General features: G+C 38.7%; 1 protein-coding gene and 1 long non-coding RNA gene across 51 annotated transcripts in view; one reads left to right on the top strand and one right to left on the bottom strand.

Moving 5' to 3' along the window:
• C5H12orf50 (chromosome 5 C12orf50 homolog) overlaps positions 1 to 11052 on the top strand; it is a 31058-nt gene extending 20006 nt beyond the window's left edge. For 23 of the 50 annotated variants that reach the window (XM_084957653.1, XM_084957640.1, XM_005655736.3 and 20 more), the window contains 7 exons: positions 804 to 914; positions 2068 to 2175; positions 3755 to 3871; positions 5320 to 5424; positions 5648 to 5851; positions 7503 to 7595; positions 10727 to 10966. In XM_084957653.1, coding sequence (XP_084813779.1) covers positions 804 to 914; positions 2068 to 2175; positions 3755 to 3871; positions 5320 to 5424; positions 5648 to 5851; positions 7503 to 7595; positions 10727 to 10752 — 764 coding nt within the window. In that variant the 3' untranslated portion in view covers positions 10753 to 10966. Of the gene's footprint in view, positions 1 to 803; positions 915 to 2067; positions 2176 to 3754; positions 3872 to 5319; positions 5425 to 5647; positions 5852 to 7502; positions 7596 to 10726 lie in introns of all 50 variants that reach the window. The other 27 variants (XM_084957672.1, XM_084957666.1, XM_005655737.3 and 24 more) reach the window with 6 other exon arrangements.
• Positions 1 to 23674, bottom strand: part of LOC146403594 (uncharacterized) — an 89944-nt gene that overhangs the window by 13354 nt on the left and 52916 nt on the right. The window lies entirely within an intron of this gene.

A 23674-nucleotide genomic window follows, 5' to 3' on the forward strand; every position in this document is an offset into this window, starting at 1 on the left:
TCACTGACACAGTATCATTTACAGACTTAAAAAAAAAATTTCACCAGTTGTACCGTCAATGTCCTTTATGCCAAAATGATGTTTTTTTCTTGGTTTAGAATCCAATCTAGAATCACATTTTGTGTCAAATTGTCGTAGCTTTTTTTCTTCTTTTTTCTCTTCCTTTTTTGACCCCTCCATGGCCTATGAAGTTCCCAGGCCAGGGATCAGATCCGAGCTGCAGCTGTGGATCTTTTAACCCACTCTGCTGGGCAGGGATTGAACCTGCGTCCTAGAGCTGCAGGGATGCTGTCGATCCCATTGCCGCAGTGGGAACTCCTGCCATAGGTTTTTTTCATTCACCTTTTAATGATTTAGTTTAGAAAATTATCTAGAGATGTATAAGGAAAGTGGTGAGAATTATCAGTATGATTAGCATTTTTATCAATAGTAGACCTAATACTTTTTACTCAATTTGTTCATGGTGAGTATCAGATAAAAACAAAGAAATATAAAATTCATTATACCAAAAGTACATCAAATACAGTGAACATATATACACTATTGTGTTAGATTGCTTAAATTTTAAAATTGCCACTTGATACATCATCCACATAGGAAAATAAACTTGCTTGCTGTTTCCTTGATGATTATAAATTTGCTTAAAATTTATATATATATATATAAATTTATTGTTCATCCAATCACCATGCAAACAATACTTGCATTAAATTTTAGTTTTTTACTGTCTTCATAAATTCTATCATAAAATTATCTAAGCACCTAATGGTTCCCGGAGTGATTATTTTTCCCTTAATTTCTAGGGGATGGTCTGACAGTTCCAACAAAATTTAGCCTCTCTGAAAGGCAAGGGGAGATGAAAGCATCACTGGATGGGAAACCAAGGACTGACATTGCTGCTTTTGAAAATGGAGGTGAGTTCATTTATGACTGATGGATGCTGAATATATCACCATATAATAAATGGATCTGAATTTTCTTTCTCATAACTAATTGGTTTCATCAACATTTTTGTTGTTAGCTTTGAATAATCTTGAGGGCAGAAATTGTGTACCATCTATTGCTCTAGACGAATCTCTGTAGTAGAGGGTTTGGCACATGATGCACACTCTGTAGTTATTTGTAGAATAGACGATTTTCTGTTTAAACAGTCGAGTGACGGGACGTATAGAGACGTTGATAAAATTCAGAGATGAGTGGAAGTTCACGTGCTAAGGCACACTCAGACTGTGATGAACAGAACCTCTTGCATTTCAGTTCAAGGCATCACTGGTAGGTTTTCTTCAAGTTGGCAAAGACCTGACATGATACAGATAGTGAGGAAAAATAGAATGCTCTTATTGGCCACAAGGTTTCAAAGTGATTCAGTAAATGTGTTCCAGCTACTAAATTGATAAGGTAAACTCACAGTGAATTAGTAGTAGTAGTATAGGAAGATAATGAAATGTGATGTCGTTTAAAATACTCAGTAGAATATCTGACCTATAGAAAGATGCTCCATAAATGTCAGCTATTATCGTACTGGTTCCAACGATTTCTGTACAGAGCAGTCCACATTTGTGCATCATTTTCTAAAAAGGTTCCTTGAAACAAATATTTTATGTTAAGCAAGGGTAACTTGTGTGGTGAAGGATCTGGAATTAAGTGTTTAAGTAATATTCAAAGTACCTCTGGATATTTATCCTAGAAAATAGATCTTTAGGGAATATAAAAACTACTCTCACCTATCTGAAGGTATTAAATGGAAGATAAAATATATCCACTCTGAGGATCTCTAAAGTGTAGTAAAGGGTGGAAGCAGTGATGGTTACACGGAAAGGCGTGTGAACTGTGAATTTTCCTACAATTACCTCTTTGTAAGTCTACAAACTGTATATTCATATGCGTATATATATGCACACATATTAATCTGAACATAAATGATTAGGGATGGTGATGGTATCACTGAGAAACGTTTACATAAGAGTAGGCAGGAGGCATATCTTAGAGGAGCATCATCCTGTATTGAAAGACAGCTTTGTACAGCTTTCCGTCACCACTGCCCCTGACAGTAAGTTATTGTCCTAGGAGGTGACTGCCACGTTCCACAGAGGATCATATTTCTTGGAGTGGATGAAAAAGAAGTTTTGACTGAAGGGAAAGAAGTCACCATGTCAAAATGTTCAAATGCTAAAGGTAAGGGGCCAGTCTGTATTTTGATCTATTTGTAATTTGACTAGATAAGTTAAACGTAAAGCTTGATTGTTGCAGACACCAGTACGAGAAGCACGGTAATAAATAAATACACAACATACACTAACGGGGAGTCAAGAGCCCCATGTTTCCTGTTCTGATTCTGTCCCTAATCGATTGCCAATGGGGCTTTTATCTTTTTTAGCTTCAGCGTCCTTATCTGAAACATTGGCCTGTTGGACTACATAATTTCTAGGAGTCTTGCTAGCTCTAAAATGGTTCTCTTAAATGGTTATATTCAAGTCCTTTTTAAAGGTTTTTGCTTTTTTTTTTTTTTCCAAATTCCAGTATTCAGTATGATTGAATTTTTTTTTTTTTTTTCTTTATAGGGCCACACATGGAGCATATGGAAGTTTCCAGGCTAGGAGTCGAATTGGAGCTGTAGCTGCTGGCCTACACCACAGCCACATCAATACCAGATCCAAGCCGCGTCTGCAACCTGCACCACAGCTCATGGTGACACTGGATCCTTAACCCACTGAGCGAGGCCAGGGACCGAACCTCATGGGTACTAGTCAGATTCATTACACCTGAGCCACAGTGGGAACTCCCACAATTGAATTTTTTTAGAAAGCTTTGTAAAGATATATGTATCGACTGAGAGGGGTATTAGTTTCATGCTGATGTCCCCACTTTATGATTATTACTAAGTATAGTCTGTGAATAATCCAGAGAGATGATAATAAAATACATTGTCTATAGTTTTATGGTCACCTTATCAGGCTTAGAAACCCCCAGCTGGCACCTCTTCTGGGCAGCTCCCTCAGTCACAGATGGTACAGCTGTCCTGTAATTAGAAGACTTCACATATTCTCCCTCTAAGTATTAACCAATTTTATCTCTTATTTTCCCCACCATTAAGTAAATGTTCTCAAGAACAGGAAATCAATTTATGATCAAATTATCCTTATGGAAATATTACATGTAAATCTCTTTTCCTCAATTCATGAAAAAACACCTCTAACTACACTAGTAATGGTGGCCATCAGTCGCATTTGGCTGTTTAGGTTAATTTAAATCAAATGAAATTTTAAAATTCAGCTCTTTCTTTGCACTAGCATTGTCCGAAGTGCTCAGTATTGATACCCCTTGCGACCAGTGGCTGTCATTTCAGACAGCACAGATTTTGCATGTTTCCATTACTGTAAAAAACTCTGTTGGATGGTCCTGCTCCAACGCTTAGAACAAGTGAAGGTGGTTATAAATATTTCTGCTTCCTGGATTTAAATTGCCACATTTGATGTAATTGATAACCTTTTATTTTTTTGGTATGCCACAAATGCGTAATTTACATATTGAAAGTAAGAGCTGTATTTCCAGATATTTAAATATTTTGCTGGTAACAGATTGGGGGGGGGGTTCAATGTAGTCATTAGAGAATTTCAGTGACAGATTTAAAAATTACTGTACATATGTACTTTAAAGACGTATGCCCATCATATAATGTTTGAAAAGTGAAATACCAACGGAAACACTTCTTTTACTAATATTGACATCTTATTTTCTTAATTTGCTTTAAAAGATAACCAGGACAGTCCTCATCCAAAGAGTTCCCTAACTACCCGACTAGTACCTACAACGCATGTATTAAATGCTACTGAGAATATCAGTATGAAGTGCAGAGAGGACCCCTCTTCAAGTGAGACATTAGCTCTATCGCTTTTTGGCCTTAGATATATGTGTCTTATCATGAATTTGTTTTGCTTATTTGAAGTAGAATTTTAAAAAAGAAAGAAAAAAGATGGGTTGAAAATCATTCAGGATTAAGAACTAAAGACACCATATTCTACTAACTCTGACGAGCAACTGTGGTGTAGGTCCTAGTACCTTGTATACCTTCCCACTAGTTTAATTTAGATACTAAAATGAATAACATACTACCTTCTGGGAAGATTCATTAGTAGAGCATTTTAAATTTCACCCTTCGTGGGATGCATTGGTGAGGGTTTATTATGTTTCAGAGTATTTCTCTTAGTTGGGCTTCTCCTTGCCATTTGGTGTTCTGAGCTTCCTCTCTTGGTACAATTAAGACTCATGAATCTTCCTGTTTCCCTCCCTCCCTCCTTCCTTTTCCGTATTTCAGTTATTAAACCCCTGTGATATTCTTTGACCTCAGCAAGGCCCTGAATGGATCTAAGATGGGTTATCTCCAAGAAGCTTAGTTTAGTGAAACTTGGGAAAAAGACGCTTTCCAAATTTTAGGAGTGGGAGGCTAGAGTAAGGCTGGAGCATCATGTTGGGAGAGAAGGTGATGAATGGGAGCCTCACTGAGCGCTTCCTGCTCAAGCTGAAGAGGAGAACTAGGGCAAAGCGATTTAACAGCCGCGATAGATAAACCCATTCACACTACATCGTGAATGTGATGTTCATTTGCTCTGTGTAGTAGTTGCTCATGAATGGTCAAGGTCTCCACACAGAGAAATAATGAGGAATACCCCTCTCTGCTAAATTGTTCTAAGGTTCTCTGAAGAAATGTACTTTAGAAGTTCCTGGAAAATTGAGCATGCATGTAAAATTTTCCGTATAAAAATATGCAAGCAAAAATGAGAATAATGTTGTGATCTTAGTAGCACTTATAAATTCTGATTATTCAGTCTTGTTTCACCAAACTATCTATATACCCAGTTTCTTAAGACCTTAAAACAATAAGGTGATATATGCTAAAAGTATTTTATACTAATCCAACTCCTTAAGAAGTAGTAGTTTTGGCTAAAAAAGTACAGATTTATCTTCAAAATAACAATTATATGACTACTTAGAATAACATTATAATGAAATATATAATTATATTTGGATTGTAATTTTATGTTCTTTTAAAAGACACCACAATTTCTTTGGAGAAAAGCATTTTTCTCTAGAGGCATGTAACTTATTGCAAGTTTTCTCATCAATCAATTTCTAAGATAGAGTTTTTTTGGTACTTAAAAATACATCACCCTTTGTTCTAGAAAGTAAAGTGTTAGGGTGGCACATTTATTTTTTTCTCTTGCTTGGCATGTGAATGCACAGATATGTAATTATCACCTACAGTCATTTTCAGATGAAACCGTCTCTTAAACAACTGTAAAAATTTGTGTCTTCTTTAAGTGAATGATGTCCAGCCCGTGAGGAAGCCTCATTTTAAAGGTGTGAAAAAAAGAAAATGGATTTACGATGAACCAAAGAGCTTTCCTGGCCCAGGAATGCGGAGAGGTAAAGTATTTGTGTATTTGATATTCTTAAATTGCCATTTGAAAGGAGATTAAATAATATTTTCTAGCTTCAAAACAAGTCACTGTCATGTAACATGTTATTTTAGTTTTGTCGCTTTCATTACCTTCCATCGTGCTATCAGACAGTTATAGGGCAGTATGTTATTTATGGGTGTGGGACCAACTTGTTTTATCCCTCACTCCCTCCCCCCTTTCTTTTATAGCAGTACAGGCTCCAAATCCCAAAAATAAAATGAGTTACCACCGCAATCATAGAAACAGAAATTCCGAGAACGCAGCCTATATTCATGTTCAGAAAGATGCTGTCAAGACTGTCTCATGGAATGCACCTCCCCGCGGCAGGCCCACAAACGGGTCCTACAACAGAGCTGATATCAACAAGGAACCCAAATTCAACCTCTGTTCAGGTGAAGCTCTGTACTTAGAGAAGTTCTTGACTCCTGTCTGTGGTCTGCAGGGCCCAGCTAATCTGAATTGCTACCGACTCCCTTCTTCTTTTTCCAGGCCTGTCACCACCCTCACCTCGTAGAAAACTAGGAAGAGGATTTGTCCATGTGCAGGAATGCACGGGATTAAAAAGATGTTAGAAAAAACATGTTGGGGGCAGATGGCTTGGCACTGGCCCTCCCTAGAGTTTTGTCTCACACCACCAACTGCACCTTGTCCCCCCTGGGTAGCTCTGTTTCACTCTGGAGGATTGTTTTTGGATGGTTGACATTTCCTTGTTGCACTAACTGCATTTGTTCAATTATCAGTTTCAGGCTAGTGCCTTGGTGTTTCTTTAGGCCTTCATGATTACTTTCTGAAAGGGTTCGTTTGGGGGTTAACGGCAATCTGTTTCAACAGCCTCTCGTCTCTCTCACCCATGTCCAGTTTGCTGCTACATCATTTATTTCGCCACGTAACAGGCCAAGTCAGAGTGTATGTCAGGGAGGGCAAGGCCGAGAGCGAGGAGAGACCCAAATCTCCTTTTATCCCGTCTGAGCTAAATTTTGCTCATTTGAAGTTGGGTTTTAGTTTTCTCAGCTTAACAAAAAGTCACCCAGTTCCCAGTCATTTCATGTTTGTATTTTCCTATGTTCGCAGTCTAGTTAGTGAAGTTCTGAATATTGTGTATTTTCCAAAACATAAGTAAAAACTCGGTCTCTCTTACATCCTTCCTTTAACTTAAATAGAAGTTAGATTTATTTAAAGTGTTTCTCTTCTATTTGTTTTAAGCAGAATGATATATGGATTTATATGTACAAATATGGATATTCGGAAGTGAAACAGTTTTAATTTTATTACTATTATTGTTTTGTTATTAATTTTACTATTATTTTGCTGTGAGTGGATAGCAGTTTGGTATCGTGGTCTAGATTTGTGTTAAGATGGCTGCATCTTTCCTCCTTCCTTCCTTCCTTCCTTCCTCCCGCCCTTCCTTCCACTCTGCCGCTATTAACAGAATTATATGTAAAATCATGGTAAAGCCAGGACATGAAATATTTTGATCATGTACCCATAGCATACTCTTCTTTAGCTTAGCCTCTTGGGACCAGGCTTTCTTTGAGGAACTGAACAGCCAGTTAAGGGATGTGTAACGGTGTTCATTGACAACTGACATAATCTCAATAAGCTCACTTGTATCTCTGATGCCTTAGCCTTGAAATGGTGAAATGAATTACTTACAGAATAGGGAGTTCCCATTTTGGCTCAGTGGCAAAGAACCTGACTAGTATCCATGAGGATGTGGGTTCCATCCCTGGCCTTGCTCCATGGGTTAAGGATCTGGCATTGCCATGAGCGTTGGTGTAGGTCGCAGATGTGTCTTGAAGCCCGCGTCGCTGTGGCTGTGGCATAGGCTGGCAGCTACAGCTCTGATTCAACCCCTAGCCTGGAATTTTCCATATGCTGTGGGTGTGGCCCTAAAAAGCACACACACACACACACACACACACACACACACACACATTAAAGAATAGCTTCACCTCTAATATGTGTATAAATCTGAAACGGTAGTCCTGCAATATGCTTTTAACATTATAAAATATTTAATTCTTTTTTTCCTTTTTTTCTCAGATAAATATACGTCAACATCATATAATGGTTCAGCCTGGCGAAAAAGAATTCCTTTTTCAAAAACATATTCAAAAACTGAAAAGATATATACAGGTAAATGTTTCCAAGTGATTGTAATATCTCAGATAATTCTTAAAATGAATGACAGGTTTTTAAGCTCAAGGAACATATTTTAGAAAGTTTAGAGAATTTTCATGGTATATATGAATACAGTAACTTTTAGTAATATCTTGTCTACTAGCAATTTAGTTTTACTTTTAAATTGTTTTAAAATGCTGATTTGTATGCGTTCTTAGAGATGTTTTAATATATTTATCTCCTTAGACAGAAGCATAGAGGATTCAGCAATTATACAATATGTTAAGACGCATTCTTTGTTGAACTACAAAGCACTATATAAAACTATATTTTGACACAAAATTACAGCCCTACTATATCCACCATGGACACATATTGGCTTGTGCAGATTGACAGATGTAAGATGTACTTCCCGGGCTGAGAAGTTCGAAGTAACCTGTGATCTCATGTCTGTTGTACTCTGTGCTCTGGGAGGATGTAGGGAGCAGCCCCAGGGTAAAGGTTTGTAGCAGACCTGACCTCAGGTTCTTGGTATGATTCTTTTACTAAAAAAGCTTGGTGTCTTCCCCGCAGCTTATTCTGGGGCTGGTTCAGTAGTTTTGGAAAACCACACAGGGTACAATGATTTCAGCTACTTCTTAGAAAACTGAACCTTTCAGAAAAAGTCTTAGATGGGAATTCCTACCTAAATCAGTAGCCTAGAACTTTCAGAATCATTAAACTCTTATACAAGAGAGTCCTAGATGAATCAGATCACATACGGACTAGAAACTGTACACGTTCCAAATTAAATAGCTGAGATCTTCTCAAGCAGTATTCCCCTGAACTCTTGACTGCAACTGTAGTGCAGTATGTGGACCTGTATGTGGATTTTTACAGGAGTCAATTGTTTTTCTTTTTTCCCATCTCTTCCCAAAGCATATTGTACTGCAACAGACCTCTGCTGAAGGGCTATTTAATTGATTATATTTTCTCTTAACTTCGTGAGAGTTGCACTTAATGTGGGGAGGAAGGAGGTGAAAAGCCAGTGAAAATCCTGGATAAAATTACCAATTGTCAAGCCCATGGTTTCCTTGTGGGCGGGATGTTACTGGGAGCGTTAAAGGATGTACCCCTCACCCCTGCCCCTGTCCCAGTGACTGCCCTTGTGTCTCAGAAGCCTTCCCCCATTGCATTCTTCATAGTTAAAGATGAATTACTGAAGGATTTAGGGGAAGGAGGCGTCAATTCAGAGTATAAGACATGTACCATCCATGTACAGCAAAGAAAAGAGGATGCGACCGGGGATGTGAGCTGATGAAACTGCTTTTTGCTTTCAATCTGGAGAATAAGAAGGAGGGTGTGGAGAGACAGCAAGACACCAGAATCTGTGGGGAGCCACCTACTCAGGACTAGTCCCCTCCTCCTCTTTTTCCATGACTTCCATCTATGCCAGGTTCCAGGGGTAGAAAGGTCAATTATAGAATTTCCCTTGAATATTACAAGAATCTGAGCATAAAGAGGATCTGCATTGCACTTCCCAGGTGGCAATCTAGCAGGGAAAGCTTTGGAGAGAATTTGTCAAGGCCATCTGCTGGTGGGACTGCAGGGAGGGTAAACCATGTCTGACGCAACAGGGCTGAAGACAGAGCCTCTGGAGATGGCCAAGCTCCAAGGCTGCTCGGGAAGCCATCGTATATTCCTGTGCATTTCAAGGGAGAGTGACTTCCTGGCAAAGAGGACCAGCAGGGCTACACAAAGTCTCCTGGCTGGGGCTGCAGGGGTAGCTTCAGAAAGATGCCTTTGTGGTTGGGTCCTATTCCAGAGGAGGATTCAGCGGGAGCCTCGACAGATTGCTCTGCTAGGGTGTCAGTTAGAAACCAGGCCATCATCCACTGATCAACATCCCTGTCACTCGATGTTTCGACGGACGGCCACCAGCAGTGGCATTCCTTGGGAGCTTGTTAGAAATGTGGCGTCTCCATCTCAGACCTGCTGAATCATTACGGCATTTTAACAAGACCCCCAGGTTAGCATATGCACATTAACGCTGGAGAAGCCTGAGACTCTTGTTACCTAGGCCGCTGCTGACAGCACATGGCTCAGACCTTGTGGAAACCCAAGATTGTGGAGAGAACAGTCTTTTCCTCGCTGGCAAAGAGCAGCAACCACTTTCCCCGGCCCTGGCCCCAGCCCTAGAAATTAGGATAAGCAGCAGGAAGGTGGGGGAGGGAGAAGAACTCTGAGGGGCAATTCCAAATCTGAATGCAATTAAAATGTCAAGGTGAAGCACCTAAGACATCACTGAATGGTGTAAGTTTATATGCAAAGGACTGGGTACATCTTCTATTATCAGGGGGAGGGGGGACTTAGAGTCAAGACATTACATAGAATTCCAACGAAATAAAGTTAGTTTTATTATTTACCTGAGCTTTGGGCTGGGAAATTTGTAACCCCTCAATTCTTCTCCTCTCCAATTTTGTTGTCATCATCAGAAGCAAGAGATAAAGGTTAGCTTGTGTTTCCTCCTCTGCACTTCCTGCTGGAGCACAGAGGAGAGGTTTCGGCTCTTCCCAGTGGACAGATGGACTGCTGGAGAGAGGGGGCAGCGAACACAAGCTGCCGCTAGTCTGTTTCGCTAAGGACTATCTGGGAGCCAAGGCCACAGAAGTGTAAATGGGCAAGAGGAACCATCTGGGAGAATGCTGCTGGATGCCATGAGAATAATGCAATCAGAGAGGAAAATGTGTCTTTGGGAATGGAGGACAGGAGCTGGAGGCAATGAGATGTGTCATTGTCAGCCTTCTCTTGGGGCCACATGCCCTTTCTGATGGGGACGTAGCTGGTGTGACTAGAGGTGCCTGTTTCCGTAGGAGGGCCTGTTAGCTGTGTTCATTCTGGGTACCCCAGGGCGCAGCCTTATCTGTGGTAGTATTTCCATTCCTTTCTATCCCTCCATCTAAATTCAAAACCCAGAAAGCTTCAGAAAGAAGTGGAATTAGTTTGAATGGCATTCTGAAAATCTGTGCATTAAAACAATGAGCTTAGTTTTTGTTTTGTCTTCAGATTTACCGTAAGTAATTGGCCAAAGAAATGCAAAATGTTAGGACCCTGAAGAATGCTGAAAAAAGAAAATAGTTGAAATATTTTTTATGTTTTACTGTTAGAGCCAAGAAGAAATGGGAGCAAGTAAACCTGGAGGTTGAGAGAAGAGAAAAATGAGAAAAGAGAAAAGTGCCAGAAATCATCTGATTTACAATCAAAAAAGAAAATTCAAAGAATGAGATATTCAAGTACTCCATACTATATACTGGATAGCCAAAGATGATAAAATGCAAATTCTGAAAATAAGATGCAGGAAGTACATTGTGCTCTTTCAAAACTGATAAAAATGCAAATTACAAACAGCTGCTTGTGTATTTATGTAGGTCTGGAATTCATTCGATGCATTGCCACAAACATTTAATAAAATTTAAAAGTTTGACAATTAAAATCACTCTTTAATTGTAAGCTAAGTTAAATTGCACAGATTGAGGAGTAAAATTGTGCCTTTGATCTCTGTTTTACACTATTCTTTAAGGAAGAAACCTCATAATTTCTTTCTTAACCTAGATTTTAAGCTGGGCCCTCCGTGATAGTTACTGATAAAATGTAAGCAAATTCAATGAAGTCCCAGGGTTATAGTTTGGTGATGAGTATGCTAGAGGAATTCTAATAGAAATACACTTTGATGTATTGTATAAAGAGACAAAGATTGGTTTATTATTCAGGGCAGTTGCTGAACAATGTCTTTTAATTGGCAATTGCAAAATCTATCTGCTGAGATGTGCTACATTCAAAACTGAAAAATAAACATTTTCCTACCAGGAAAACAAAAATTATGTGATCATTACTGGGGAAAAGTACTTGTGAAAGGAAAAGAAAAAGTGAATTAATAACACAGTTTCTCAAAAGTCTTAGTGAGCTTTTAAGGCTTCGTAACTCCAGAAGTATAAATGCTTACACATGTAAGACAGACATCATTTGAAAACTTATTTCCATTTTCTCTGTGCTTGTTTAGAATCATGAGTCTTGAACAACAATTCTTTATTTAAGGAGAAAAATTTTCATCTGTAGAGTGCCTGAAATAAAAACTTAAAAATGTATTTTTCAAACTTAAAAATAAGTATGAGAGCAATATAAATAATTAACCTTTCAAATGATGTTTTTATAAGTTTGTAACGTGTATACTTCTGAATTTATTAAGGCTCAGAAGTTCACTAAGATTTTGGCTACCTGGTATTTAGACCTGCATGCCTCTGGTGGTTACTGGTAGCCTCTTTTTCAGTGTTTATTGGGGAAGAGAGGAAATCAAAGTTCTTAGAAATATTTTATTTTAAAACATTTTATCTGATATGATTCTAGCTTGTAGAGTAATAAATGCTAGTTCCTGGCTTTTAATGCTTCTCTATCAAGTTTTTGATATTGTCATTTTTATTATTATTATTTTTTTTTACAACTAGAGCAGGTGGAAATGAAAATTGTACTAGCAAATTATCTTGGTAAGGTAGATTTGAGAGGGATGTAAGAAGAGAGCTGAATTGAAAAGCTGTCTGAATGGAGACTTAAATTACATTTAACAAACAGATCTGTGTCCTTCCAAACCTTTTCAACTAATGATGAAGAAGGAAATTCAAGATATTTTCTTGAATTACACATTCTCAGTATATAATCTTCATTGCCTGCCAAATGCTGAAGAATCAATGAGGAATGAGAAAAATCTGAAGGAAGGCTTAAATATGTTTCTTCTGGATGTGTACATGCAAAATTCCTGACTATACATTTTTATTATGATAACTTTTGCCTAAAGGACCAAGCAAGGTGATGGCATTCACCAAACTTGTTTTTATGTTTGTGGCTTAGGAAAAAGCCACTTGGTATAAATCAGGGTAATCTTGGTTCGTAACCAAGAAGGAAGACAGCAAACCCCAAAATAAGAAAAGATAGGGTATACCAAAGATGAGTGGACAAATGAACATTTGGAAGCCAGCAGAAGCAATGCTGAATAACTCCTAGACATGTAAATACTGTATATAAGTTCAAATTCCACAATGCCTCTGGGGGCCAGTTGCCTTTCTGGCACGTAGAAAAGCTTTCAATGAATTTCACTGGTGTTCTGCCATTCCACTCTTCTCAAAATGTAGCAGTAATAAAAAATGATAATAAAACAATATTTATTGGATACGTAGTGTACAAGGTTGCTGGAACCTCCATAAAAGAGTACGTCAAGCAACCGACACTCGCTGTCTTAAAAATCTCGAATTTAGATGTCTGAAATCAAGATGTCAGTAGGCTGGTTCCTGCTGAAGGGTATGTTCCAGCCCTGTCTTCTTAGCTTCGAGACCACTGTGTTCTCTCTGTGTCTCTTCACATCATCTTCCCATTACGGGTGTTTCTGGGCTCCTATTTCTTCTTTTATAAGAACACAGTCATGTTGAATTAGGACCCATCCTAATGTCCTCATTTTAACTGGATTACCTCTGTAGAGACCTTATATCCAAACAAGGTCACATTCTGAAGTATAGGGAGTTCGACCTGCAACATATGAATTTTGCGTGGACACACCAATGTGTCTCTGGCACTCTTCCAGGGCAGGTGAGTAGATCTTAAGTGACAAGTCTAACGCTCCAATCTCCCTAAACATTTGAATACCTTCCTCTACAATAAAAGTGGGCCTGACATTTCTGGTTTGCTCACTCTGAGCTACCTTTTAGTCCATATTTAAGCCAACCAGCCAGCCAACCAGCCAACCCTTTATACTCCCTGAGCTGCAACTAAGTGGAACATCTCCACTTAGTGGGTCCATGTCAACAAGTTTGGTTTGATCCAGATTTATATTCCTTCCATGATTATTCCACATCTTTAATCGTCCTTACTACACATATTCCCTGGACTTCTGCCTGTATAAATTAGAAAACTCAAGTGGTTATTTTGACGTGCAGCGTACTTTCTCATTGTAAGGTACATTGTGCCTCATCTTTAACAGCCTGCTGGGACTTGAGTCCAGTTATAGATTTAGTAGCAAAGAAGGTTAGTGAGGGTGAGTCCTGAGGGAATCGGCATGGCTTACATGGCAGCTGCCTCAGGGTTAATCTCAGATGCGGTTGGAAAGGATGCTTCTACTGAGGGTGGAGAGACTACTACTTCTGGCAAAGAAGACTCATCAGAATTTAGGGGCTCTAGAGTTCCCGTCGTGGCGCAGTGGAAACAAATCCGACGAGGAACTATGAGGTTGCAGGTTTGATCCCTGGCCTTGCTCAGTGGGTTAAGGATCCGGCATTGCCGTGAGCAGTGGTGTAGGTCTCAGACGTGGCTCAGATCTGGTGTTGCTGTGGCTGTGGCTGTGTGTAGGCCTGGCGGCTACAGCTCTGATTCAGCCCCTAGCCTGGGAACCTCCATATGCCATGGGCGCGGCCCTACAAGGACAAAAGCCAAAAAAAAAGGAGTTTAGGGGCTCAATGTCCCCAGTTTCTTCAGAGTCTTCCCACATGTCTCTATTTCAAATTTCAGGATTATGTCCCTTTCCAATCAATGCCATCACTTTAACACTTGATAACCTATGAGCCTAGAAGTTCCATTTGCATTGTAATTCAACCTCTCTGGGATGAGATAGGGGGTTTTTCAGCACTCTCAACCCTATGCCATGAGAGATAAGGGGCCTATTTTCAGGGCAGACAGAAGATTTCAGGTCAATTCATGTGAGGTATGAGCTAGGAATCTGTTAATGTAAAGAAAAATGTACAACATGAGAGTTGTGAGTTCAAGTTATATTCAGGGTCTTGCTGAGAGCTATAGCTTGGGAAGTAACCTCTCAGTAGCTCTGAATAACCAGCTCTGAAGAGGCAGAGGAGGAACGGGAGCTAACTGGAGAGAAGGAACTCTCTCTCTATAGGCACACACACATACACACATAAATATGTGCATACGCATTTTTTTGGCTCTGAAAAACATATAATCAAGCATACATATACCTTAGTAAAAGATTATTGCTAATTGCAAAGACCAGATATCTAACACTAAAGATTTTAGTGTTTTTCTTTGTATAGGAAGATCCATGAATCTGGAATCGTTGAAGTGTTTCCTAGGGAGCCTGTTTCTTCAAAAGCACAGAATATCTCATCCTGTTTTTTTCTGTGCTGAGTTCCTCTCGGGGCATGGTTGTCACTGGGCAACTGCAGTGAGGTGTTATTTAACCCTTTGTATAGAACTGGATGGTGAGTTTGTTCCTTTTTTATTTTTTACAAAGTAAAATTCCTGAGCTCATTTTTTTTTTCTTTTTTAATTTTGTTTAGTAACATCGGGAGCAACCAGCCAATATCATTATATTTTGGTTAGTTTGACAAAAATGCTTAAAAGCCTCATACACATGGTCACTTAGATCCTGTCCCCATAGAAATAGGTGATATTTTGCATATTTCTATTGCCATATCACATCATGACCTGTCAGTGCTCTATAACTAGAAATAAAATAGTGTTTCTAAATTAATCAAATTAGAGATCCAAGCTGAGAAACCTCAGAACCAATGCAAAAACCTCATCCTTAAGTTATGTCCCAGAGCTCCCATTGTGGCTCAGTGGTTCAAGAATCTGACTAGCATCTATGAAGACTCAGGTCCGAGCTCTGGATTAACCCACTCAGTGCATTAAGGAGCCAGTGTTGCTGTGAGCTGTGGTGTAGGTCACAGAGGTGGCTTGGATCCTGCATTGCTGTGGCTGTGGTGTAGGCCAGCAGCTATAGCTCCTACTTGACCCCTAGCCTGGGAAACTCCACAGGCTGTGGGTATGGCCCTAAAAAAATAAATAAATAAAGTTATGTTCCCATAGAGCCACTCTCAGTGTCTCTCAGTATCAAAATTTATTAGGGTTCTCCAGAAAATACAACCAATAAGGTGTGTGTATTTATATAGAAAAAGAGAAGGAGGGAGGAAGAGATTTATTACAAGAAGTTGATTCATGAATGTGCAATGGTTATGTGCATAAATCTATAAAACTTTAATGAAAGTTATTAACAAAACCTAAACAAATAAATGCTCTGTCATGATCATGGACAGGTAAACAACATCTTAAAAGATGTCAATTGTCTGCAGATGGATCCAGTCATGATATCATTCAATCAAAATCCTAATGGGTTCTTTTCATGACACATGATAAGCCTATTCTGGAATTACTATGAGGTTCCAAAGCCTCGAGAATTTCCAAGACACCACCAACAGTGAAGACTAAAGTGTGGGGGCTTCCCACACTTTAGTCCAATATCAAGATGCGCTCTAAATTATAAACTATACTGTATATTTGCTATAGCATAGTATCCGCCTTGTTAAGATACATGAGGCAAAATCAAACAGAATCAAGAGCCTAGAAAACACACCGACATATCGGTGAACATCTGATATGTATACAAGAAAAGGTCTTGTAGCTCAGTGGAGAAATAAGTGGCTATTTATTGAATAAATGTTTGGGAAAGTGAGTATCCACAAAGAAAAAAAAAAAAGACAATGGATGCCTAATCGCACACCAAAAATACATTTCAAATGAAGCCAACAATGTCTCAGGCAAAACATAAAATCTACAGAAACTACTTGTCGAATGTATACATGAGTCCTAAGTTATTTAGATACATGCCACTGAATGGAAAGTTCGGTAAACCTCTATTCACCGTTATGCTTGTCGATATACAGGTGATGAAGGGAAGGCAGGAAGAGAGGCAGGCAGGCGTGTTCTGCTCCTAGAGTCACAAGAACCCCCTAAATATTCTTTCCATGTGGACAAGGGCACATTTATAAAAATGTGGCACTAGCCCTCGTGCATTTATCACTTAAGGGGCTGTGTTCTCTTTCTCTTCTTACTTCAAAGTCTTTCTTCCTTTTATGGAAATAACTTCTTGTCTCACAGTACAGCTTCTATATATTTTAACCTAAATCCTGTTTTCTTAGATTTCCTTGAGGGCCCCAAATATCTTGTTTTTAATTCTGATGTTAGGACACATATATAAAGAAAGTTACTATAGATAGCCTTTCCTTTGAAAATGATGTTTGGCTTCTTTTTCCGGAGGCTGCTGCCATTTGACCTGGAAATCAGTTTCTTTTTATTTACAAGTATTTTACCACAAATTGGAGTCTAAACTGCTTGAAAAAATAAAAGCCATAACTTCTCATTGGTTCCTGGCATAAACTCAGAAGGACAATTTATACCATTTGTAAGTTAATCAAAACAGATCATCCACAGTAAGGCTGGGAGAACTTTGGTTCCAATTCAGTCTGCTTTGGGTTGGTGTTGGTTGGTAGTGTTGTGGAGATAATTGCCCTTATTGCCAAGTTGATATTTATGTTTTTTCCCCCAGAGAAAATACTACCAAAGAACAAATTAAGGGTGATTAATTGCCAAGGAGTTCAATAAACTTACAAGGGCTTTGGAGCCAGATGGCATTTTTAGGCTCCTGGCTTTGCCTTTTGCTGTTTGACCTGGGAAGAAATACTTAGTCTCTCTGTGCAGAACTTTCTTCATTTATAATAATACCTTCCTGATAAAATTGTTATGGGCATTAGAGATAATATATGAAGTGCCAAGAGTTGTGTCCAGGAAAGAGGTTGTTTACAAATGATCTTCATTTAATATTATTTTGAATTATCTGACAGTTTATCACTACTTGTTGATCAATATAATAGAAATAATGTGACCACACTCTTAGAACTTAAGCTGATATTTGCTTTGCCAGATATGAAACAGCAACTTAATATAATAAAAAAATCAGGATGTTTCTGTTGGAACATAGGGTAGAAATACCGTTAAAGCTGTTTTTGAGACCAGACTGATAATTCTCAGACTCCCTTGCTCTTTGCCTGTGAGATCTCTTGGTGACTGAGAATGCACAAATGTTTCCCTTTCTTACATTTTAGATGCAGGAACCAATCTATATCCATTATTTTAATAGGAATATATATATATATGTATATATATGTATATAACACAATGAGAACAAGATAAATTTGATATATTATACCATTAAAAATTACACAAGTCACATGTTGCAGGAAAATTTTTAAAGTGCTTTTTTAGTTTTTTTAAAGTATGATTTAATATTTTATACCCTGGGGCTTGAAGCCCTGGGAAATTTCTAGCCCAGGGCACTGTAGCTCTGCCTAGAGTCAATAAGTGATTTTTCATGAAATTTTCCAGAGGGAAATAATTTCAAATTTGCTTTCTCCTAACATCCAGAAACTTTTTTTTTTCTCCATCGCTAGTGCGTTATGTTTAAAGGATATACAATTGCTTTCATCATACTATATAAATTCTTCAAATGAGGATTTTTTTATCAAAGAACTATATTTAAAATTACAGAGAGAACATTTATAGTCGGTTGATTTTATGTCTCTTGCATGGGCCTGAATAATCAAGAAATTATTGGGAGAAAATAGGTAAATTTACATAAGTATATATTTTTTGAATCATCTTCAGACTAACACTGTGTTATATAATTTGTAAGTTTGACTCTCTGAAACATATTAATATATTAATGTGCTATTATATTAATATATGTTAATGTAGTAACATGATATGTTAAAGGTTATTTATTTTCAGAAGTTCATAAAATTCAGATTCCACACTGACAGCTTTTATCCAGCGGTGTGCTGATAATGTTTAACTACTGATTCTCAGGGAATTCCCGTCATGGCTTAGCGGAAACGAATCTAACTAGTATCCATGAGGACGCAGGTTCGATCCCTGGCCTTGCTCAGTGGATTAAGGATCCAGCATTGCAGTGAGCTGTGGTGTAGGTCCCGGATGCGACTCAGACCTGACATTGCTCTGGCTGTGTAGTGGGCCAGCAGCTACTGCTCCAATTTGACCCCTAGCCTGGGAACCTCCGTATGCCGTGGGTACAGGCCTAAAAAAAAAAAAAAAAAAAGCCTGATTCACAGGTAAAAGAGCTGCAATTTGTAGAACTGCTGATTTCTGATTACAAAAACTCCCAAAATAGCTGATTTAAAGATCCAAAATCAAAGTCATCGAACACAGAATTAGGAAGAAATACACACAACGGGCTCTCCTCAGCTGGAAAGAACTCAGCACACCTCGAATATTCTCCATTTTATAATAAAATAATCAGATTAAATTTAATTCATATTAATTGTGTGCCTTTTTAAGAACCACTTCCTATTCAAGATACAGGAGATACACTGCTAATTGTAAATTATACATATTGTGAGTTTGTTTATTGCCTCATGAAGGTAAGGATTTTTTAGTTTATTATTTATTTCTCTGCACCTACAGTGATGACTGACACATAGTAGGCAATGAGTAAAGACTCATCCACTCAAATAAAGGAGACGCAATCTCTGTCTTAAGGTTATACCTTCTATCAGAAAATGATACAAAATGGTTTTTAAGGAGAAAAACAGATTAGACCATGTAATAATTAACAGGCCTTAGTATTTTTCTGAAGTCGAAAATTAAATTATAATGAAATCCACAATATTATAATCAATAACTTTATCTCTAGCAAAAGTTCTATTTTATTGAAGTATTATATGTTGTATTCTGCAAATAATAACAGCAGTAACACCAAGAGTAATAGAAAAACTTTATAGAATGCTTACCCCATGCTAAGCACATACTTAGTGAATTACACGTATGATTGAAATTAATTCTTTCGACTATGCACTAATGCTACTTTTCAACCTTATACATGAGAACACTGCCATTCCAAATTGCTCTGTATCTTGCTCAACAGCCAGTAAGTGCGACGCCCCATTTGGTACCTAAGTCTTTCTGATTCTAGAATCCATGTTCCCAAGCTCTATGTTCATTCTTCTAAACACTACCTTTCATCTTTGTTGCTACAAAGCGGTCCTGGAGAATTCACATTTTCATGTGAATGCTTTGCGAAGAGCAAAATATTCTAAGAAAAGGGAAGCCTAGAGGCAGGAAGAACCCTGTCTAAATTTCATCAAGCCAAGGAGGACTCTCAGGTCTTCATTTCAGAAATTGTTAAGAAGCCAGTGCAGCTGGATCCAAGGGAAGGAAAGAGAAAGGGAGTGTTTGCAGGATGAGGTTGGAGAGGTGGGCTGTGGTCAGGTGGGGATCTACTGTCATCTCCGGACTTCAGCCTTTTCGCTGAGAACCCTGGAAGCCCTGGGAAGGTTTTCAGCAGAGGGATGCTGCAATCTGCTTTCCGTTTCTAAAGGATCATGGTGGCGGCTAAAGTTAACAGACTCCAGGTAGGAGGAGAGCTATCATCTTGGAGAGGCCAGCGAAGAGGTCGTTACCATAATACCCCTGAGCCAGTGAGCGAGTGCATGGTTTGGGACACGGTCATGGTGTAAAGGGGCTGGATTCTGAGGTGTTCAACAGTTGAATCACAGAACTTTTCATGGATTTGTAGAGTGGGAGAAATAAAGAATTCAAGGTTAACCCCAAGGGTTTTAGTGCAACCCAGCGGAGGCTGGAGACTCTAAGAGGAATAGGGAGTTTGCTTAAGGTTAAATCCTGGTTGAGATGCTTCAAAAGAGAATGCCTATGATGACAATTGAAAATATTTACTTCTCTTCTAAAAATTCTTATTTATTTATTTGTTTATTTATTTATTTTCTTTTTTTGTTTTTAGGGCCACACCGATGGCATATGGAGGTTCCCAGGCTAGGGGTTGAATAGGAGCTGTAGCTGCCAGGCTACACCACAGCCACAGCAACATCAGATCCGAGCCATCTGCGACCTACACCACAGCTCAAGGCAATGCCAGATCCTTAACCCACTGAGCGAGGCCACAGATTGAATCTGCATGCTGTGGACGCTAGTCAGATTCGTTTCTGCTGAGCCATGATGGGAACGCCTAAAAATTCATATTTAAAGAAGTTCCCAAACCTTAATTGTCAGATTCAGTGCTTATATTCTAAGGCAATTATTCAATTATTATTCAATTATTCAGTGTTTATATTCTAAGGCAATTGTTCAATTATTCAATTATTTCTGAACTTAGAATTTTATTCAGATTCCACTAATAGAAGAGCCAAACCCATGAAGAAAATTTGAAAATACTAAATACAAACGAAGTTAAAGAAAATGTCAATTCTGGACACTAGAGGTCAGCCTTATCACACAAACGAAAATGAATCTAGGCCAAAATTACAATAAGACAGTTTGAGAACATTTATTTCTAACTCACTGATGCTAACAGTAGGAGTCTCCAGAAATGAAAACAAACAAGGCATAACCTTTTCATTGAAGACATTTTATAGAATGAAAAATAATTTATTTCAGTTTATAAGGATCCAGAGAAGCTATAATGTAGCTTGGAGGTTTCTATAGTATTTGAAAATAAAAGCCTAAAGACAGATGGAGCAGCAGGCCCTCTGGGGCGTATTTTTCTCTTGATGCCCTTGCCGAAGTCATGCTTGCAGCAATGAACTGCATTCAGATAGGGAAGAGAGCAACCCAGCTTGTCCCAGTTCAGATTTGGTATTCCTCTCCAGTGCCAGGCTGCAGCTTAGGTATATATGTCTCCTAAGGAAGGTGACATTGCTGCCTGAGGCCCTACTTAAATCAGCTGTAGCTCTTGGGGCCAGCAGGTCCTGAGCGCTTGAGATGGGGGTGGTAATCTTCCTTCCATCAGGGACTAGAGGAGGAGGTGAGAAATAAAACAAGAAAAGAAGGAGTCCATAAAGGCGGAAAGCGCAGAGCCACAGCAAAACGAACACAACGTTCCAGTCAGACAGAAAGGATGAGAAAAAAAAAGAAATATTTATGTTAATATGAGGGAAAGGGACACGCATGTGCATAAAATAGGTGGCACGTTTGTGTTTGTTAGAAAATGGAGTAGGTGCTGATAGGGACAGGAAAAATTGTCAGCAGTTAACATACTAGAGTTCAATTTGAAGGGAGTGTGATTATTGGGGAAATTCAGTTATTTTGATAAACAAATTGAAAGGGGGTGTTTTGTGTGTGTGTGTGTGTGTGCGTGCATGTGTCTGTGTAAAAGCGACAGAGACACGGAGATAGAATATCTGTTTCTCCAGGTACTGCTTTACCTTCTGTGAAACTGCTATTTAGAACTAGACATACATTCAATCAGGATATGTTTCTTGGCGATAGTATTTAAAAATATGATGCTCATAGAATGACATTATTATGTGTTAAAACTGCTGCCTCGCTTTTTCTGTGGAATAGAGAAATACATAAATGTTTATACCTTTATAGGGATACAGGACAAAAGTATTATAATTTATTGCCCCCAAACTCTGAAGGGGTAAGGGGACTAAAAAATTATTAAGGCCAATTAAGCACATGGGACTACAACGTACCATCACTAGAAATCCTTATTTGCATCCAGTTGAAGTGTTATGCTGCTTTCATTCATCTGTCATATCAATTACATATCTTTGCTCCTTTTAATCACGGTCTCCCATCTCTTATAGACAACGAACTTCGACTAGGACTTCAGGTGGTGATCAGGTGTTTATACTTTTTGTTCCACTTTTTCTTTGTTGGCTCAATAAAGCCAGCTTTCCCTCTTCCTTTTTATTTTTCCTTAATTCCTCCTTCTTGCCCTACCTTCTTCCTTGTAACACCCCTTGTTCTCGCTCTTCTGGCTCCTTCCCTTCTTTGCCCCTCCCCCCACCCTTCCCCCTGTCTTTTTTGTGTTCCGTGAGTATGTGTTAAACGCATTACATGGCAGACACTTGCTGGATGGCAAGATGAGTGAGCTGAGGTGGACACATCGTCCCTGCTCCCAAGAAACTCAGGTTCAGTTAGATGGATAGATATGCACACGCATAATTGCAGTGCTGCTCAATAAAAGACATCAAAAGAATTCACAACTTTTTCCATTTTAAAGCTCATAACCTAGGAAAGTATTTTCCTAGGTTGTGAGCATCTGTCACTATTTTCACTTTACACGTATGATGAAAGGAGCAGAGATGTCAGTAACACACATAAAACTTCATAATCATCAACCAAAGTGAATAGGTTGCATGAAGTCGGCATTACGGTTCCCAGAATTATCACGCTACCACTTCAGTCTCATCCTTCATTGCATCTTTTTTTGTGTTTCTGTAGAGTCTTAACATGACTCCTTTTCTTTGACACTTGATTTCTCGTGCCTTTGAGTCACCTTCATTGCCAGAGCTTTTTCTCCACTACGCCTAGAGCAAATACAGAATAAATTTTTTTTTGCAGTGAAGAATGGGGTGGCTTTCTCTTATTGTCTAGCTGTTCAATACAATAATGATTTCAATGTTGTAAATTAGTTTATTCGTTTGCATCCTGTTAAAAGTTAGAGACTCTAGCTCTTGACAGATGATATATGGTTGATAATAATTTTGAAAAATTAATAAATTTTATGTTTGAGGCCAATTTTAGGTTCACAGCAAAACTGAACAGAAAGCAGAGCGTTCCCTTATACTTCCTGTCCCCCACCCCCCCCCCACCCCACACTACAGTGGTTCATTTGTTATAATAGATATACCTGCATCGGAATGGTATTAGCAATAGAGGAACATTATTTTTATAATGCTACCGTCTTATTTTTATAAGGCAATAAAAATATTGCCTTATTTATGCCTTTTTACACGACGACTCAGTCTTGGTGCTGTACCTCCTGAGTTTTGGCAAACGTATAACGATACACACCCACTGTTGCGGTATCATAAAGAATAGTTTCACTGCTCTAAGAACCTCTGTGCTCCGCCTGTTCGTCCTTCCCCTTCCCTCCTTAGTCCTCTCACTGTTCCTGCACTTCTGCCTTTTCAGAGTGTCACATGTTTGGAGTTGTACAGGAGGTAGACTTTTCATATTGGTTTCTGTCAAGAATTTCTCTTATTTTTTCTTCTGAAAGTTTGGAGATGATATAAACAGGTATAGTGTTTTTGTTTTGTTTTGCATTTACTCTGCTTGATGGTCCTTTGAGATTCCTGGATCTGTGGTTTGGTGTCTGATATTAATTTGGGGGAAAATTCTCACTTGTATATGCACTGCCCAGCACAGTGTCTGGTATATGGAAAGGTTTCAATGAGTGTTAATTGCCATTGTCTCTTTTTGCTCCTTATTTATTTAGGAGATATTATTGGGTTCTACTTACATGC

This window comes from Sus scrofa, chromosome 5, assembly GCF_054392235.1.
Source record: "Sus scrofa isolate SSC_HxYL_T2T_F1_AM1 chromosome 5, Sscrofa_HxYL_maternal_Yorkshire_Landrace_v2.0, whole genome shotgun sequence".
NCBI lineage: Eukaryota > Metazoa > Chordata > Mammalia > Artiodactyla > Suidae > Sus > Sus scrofa.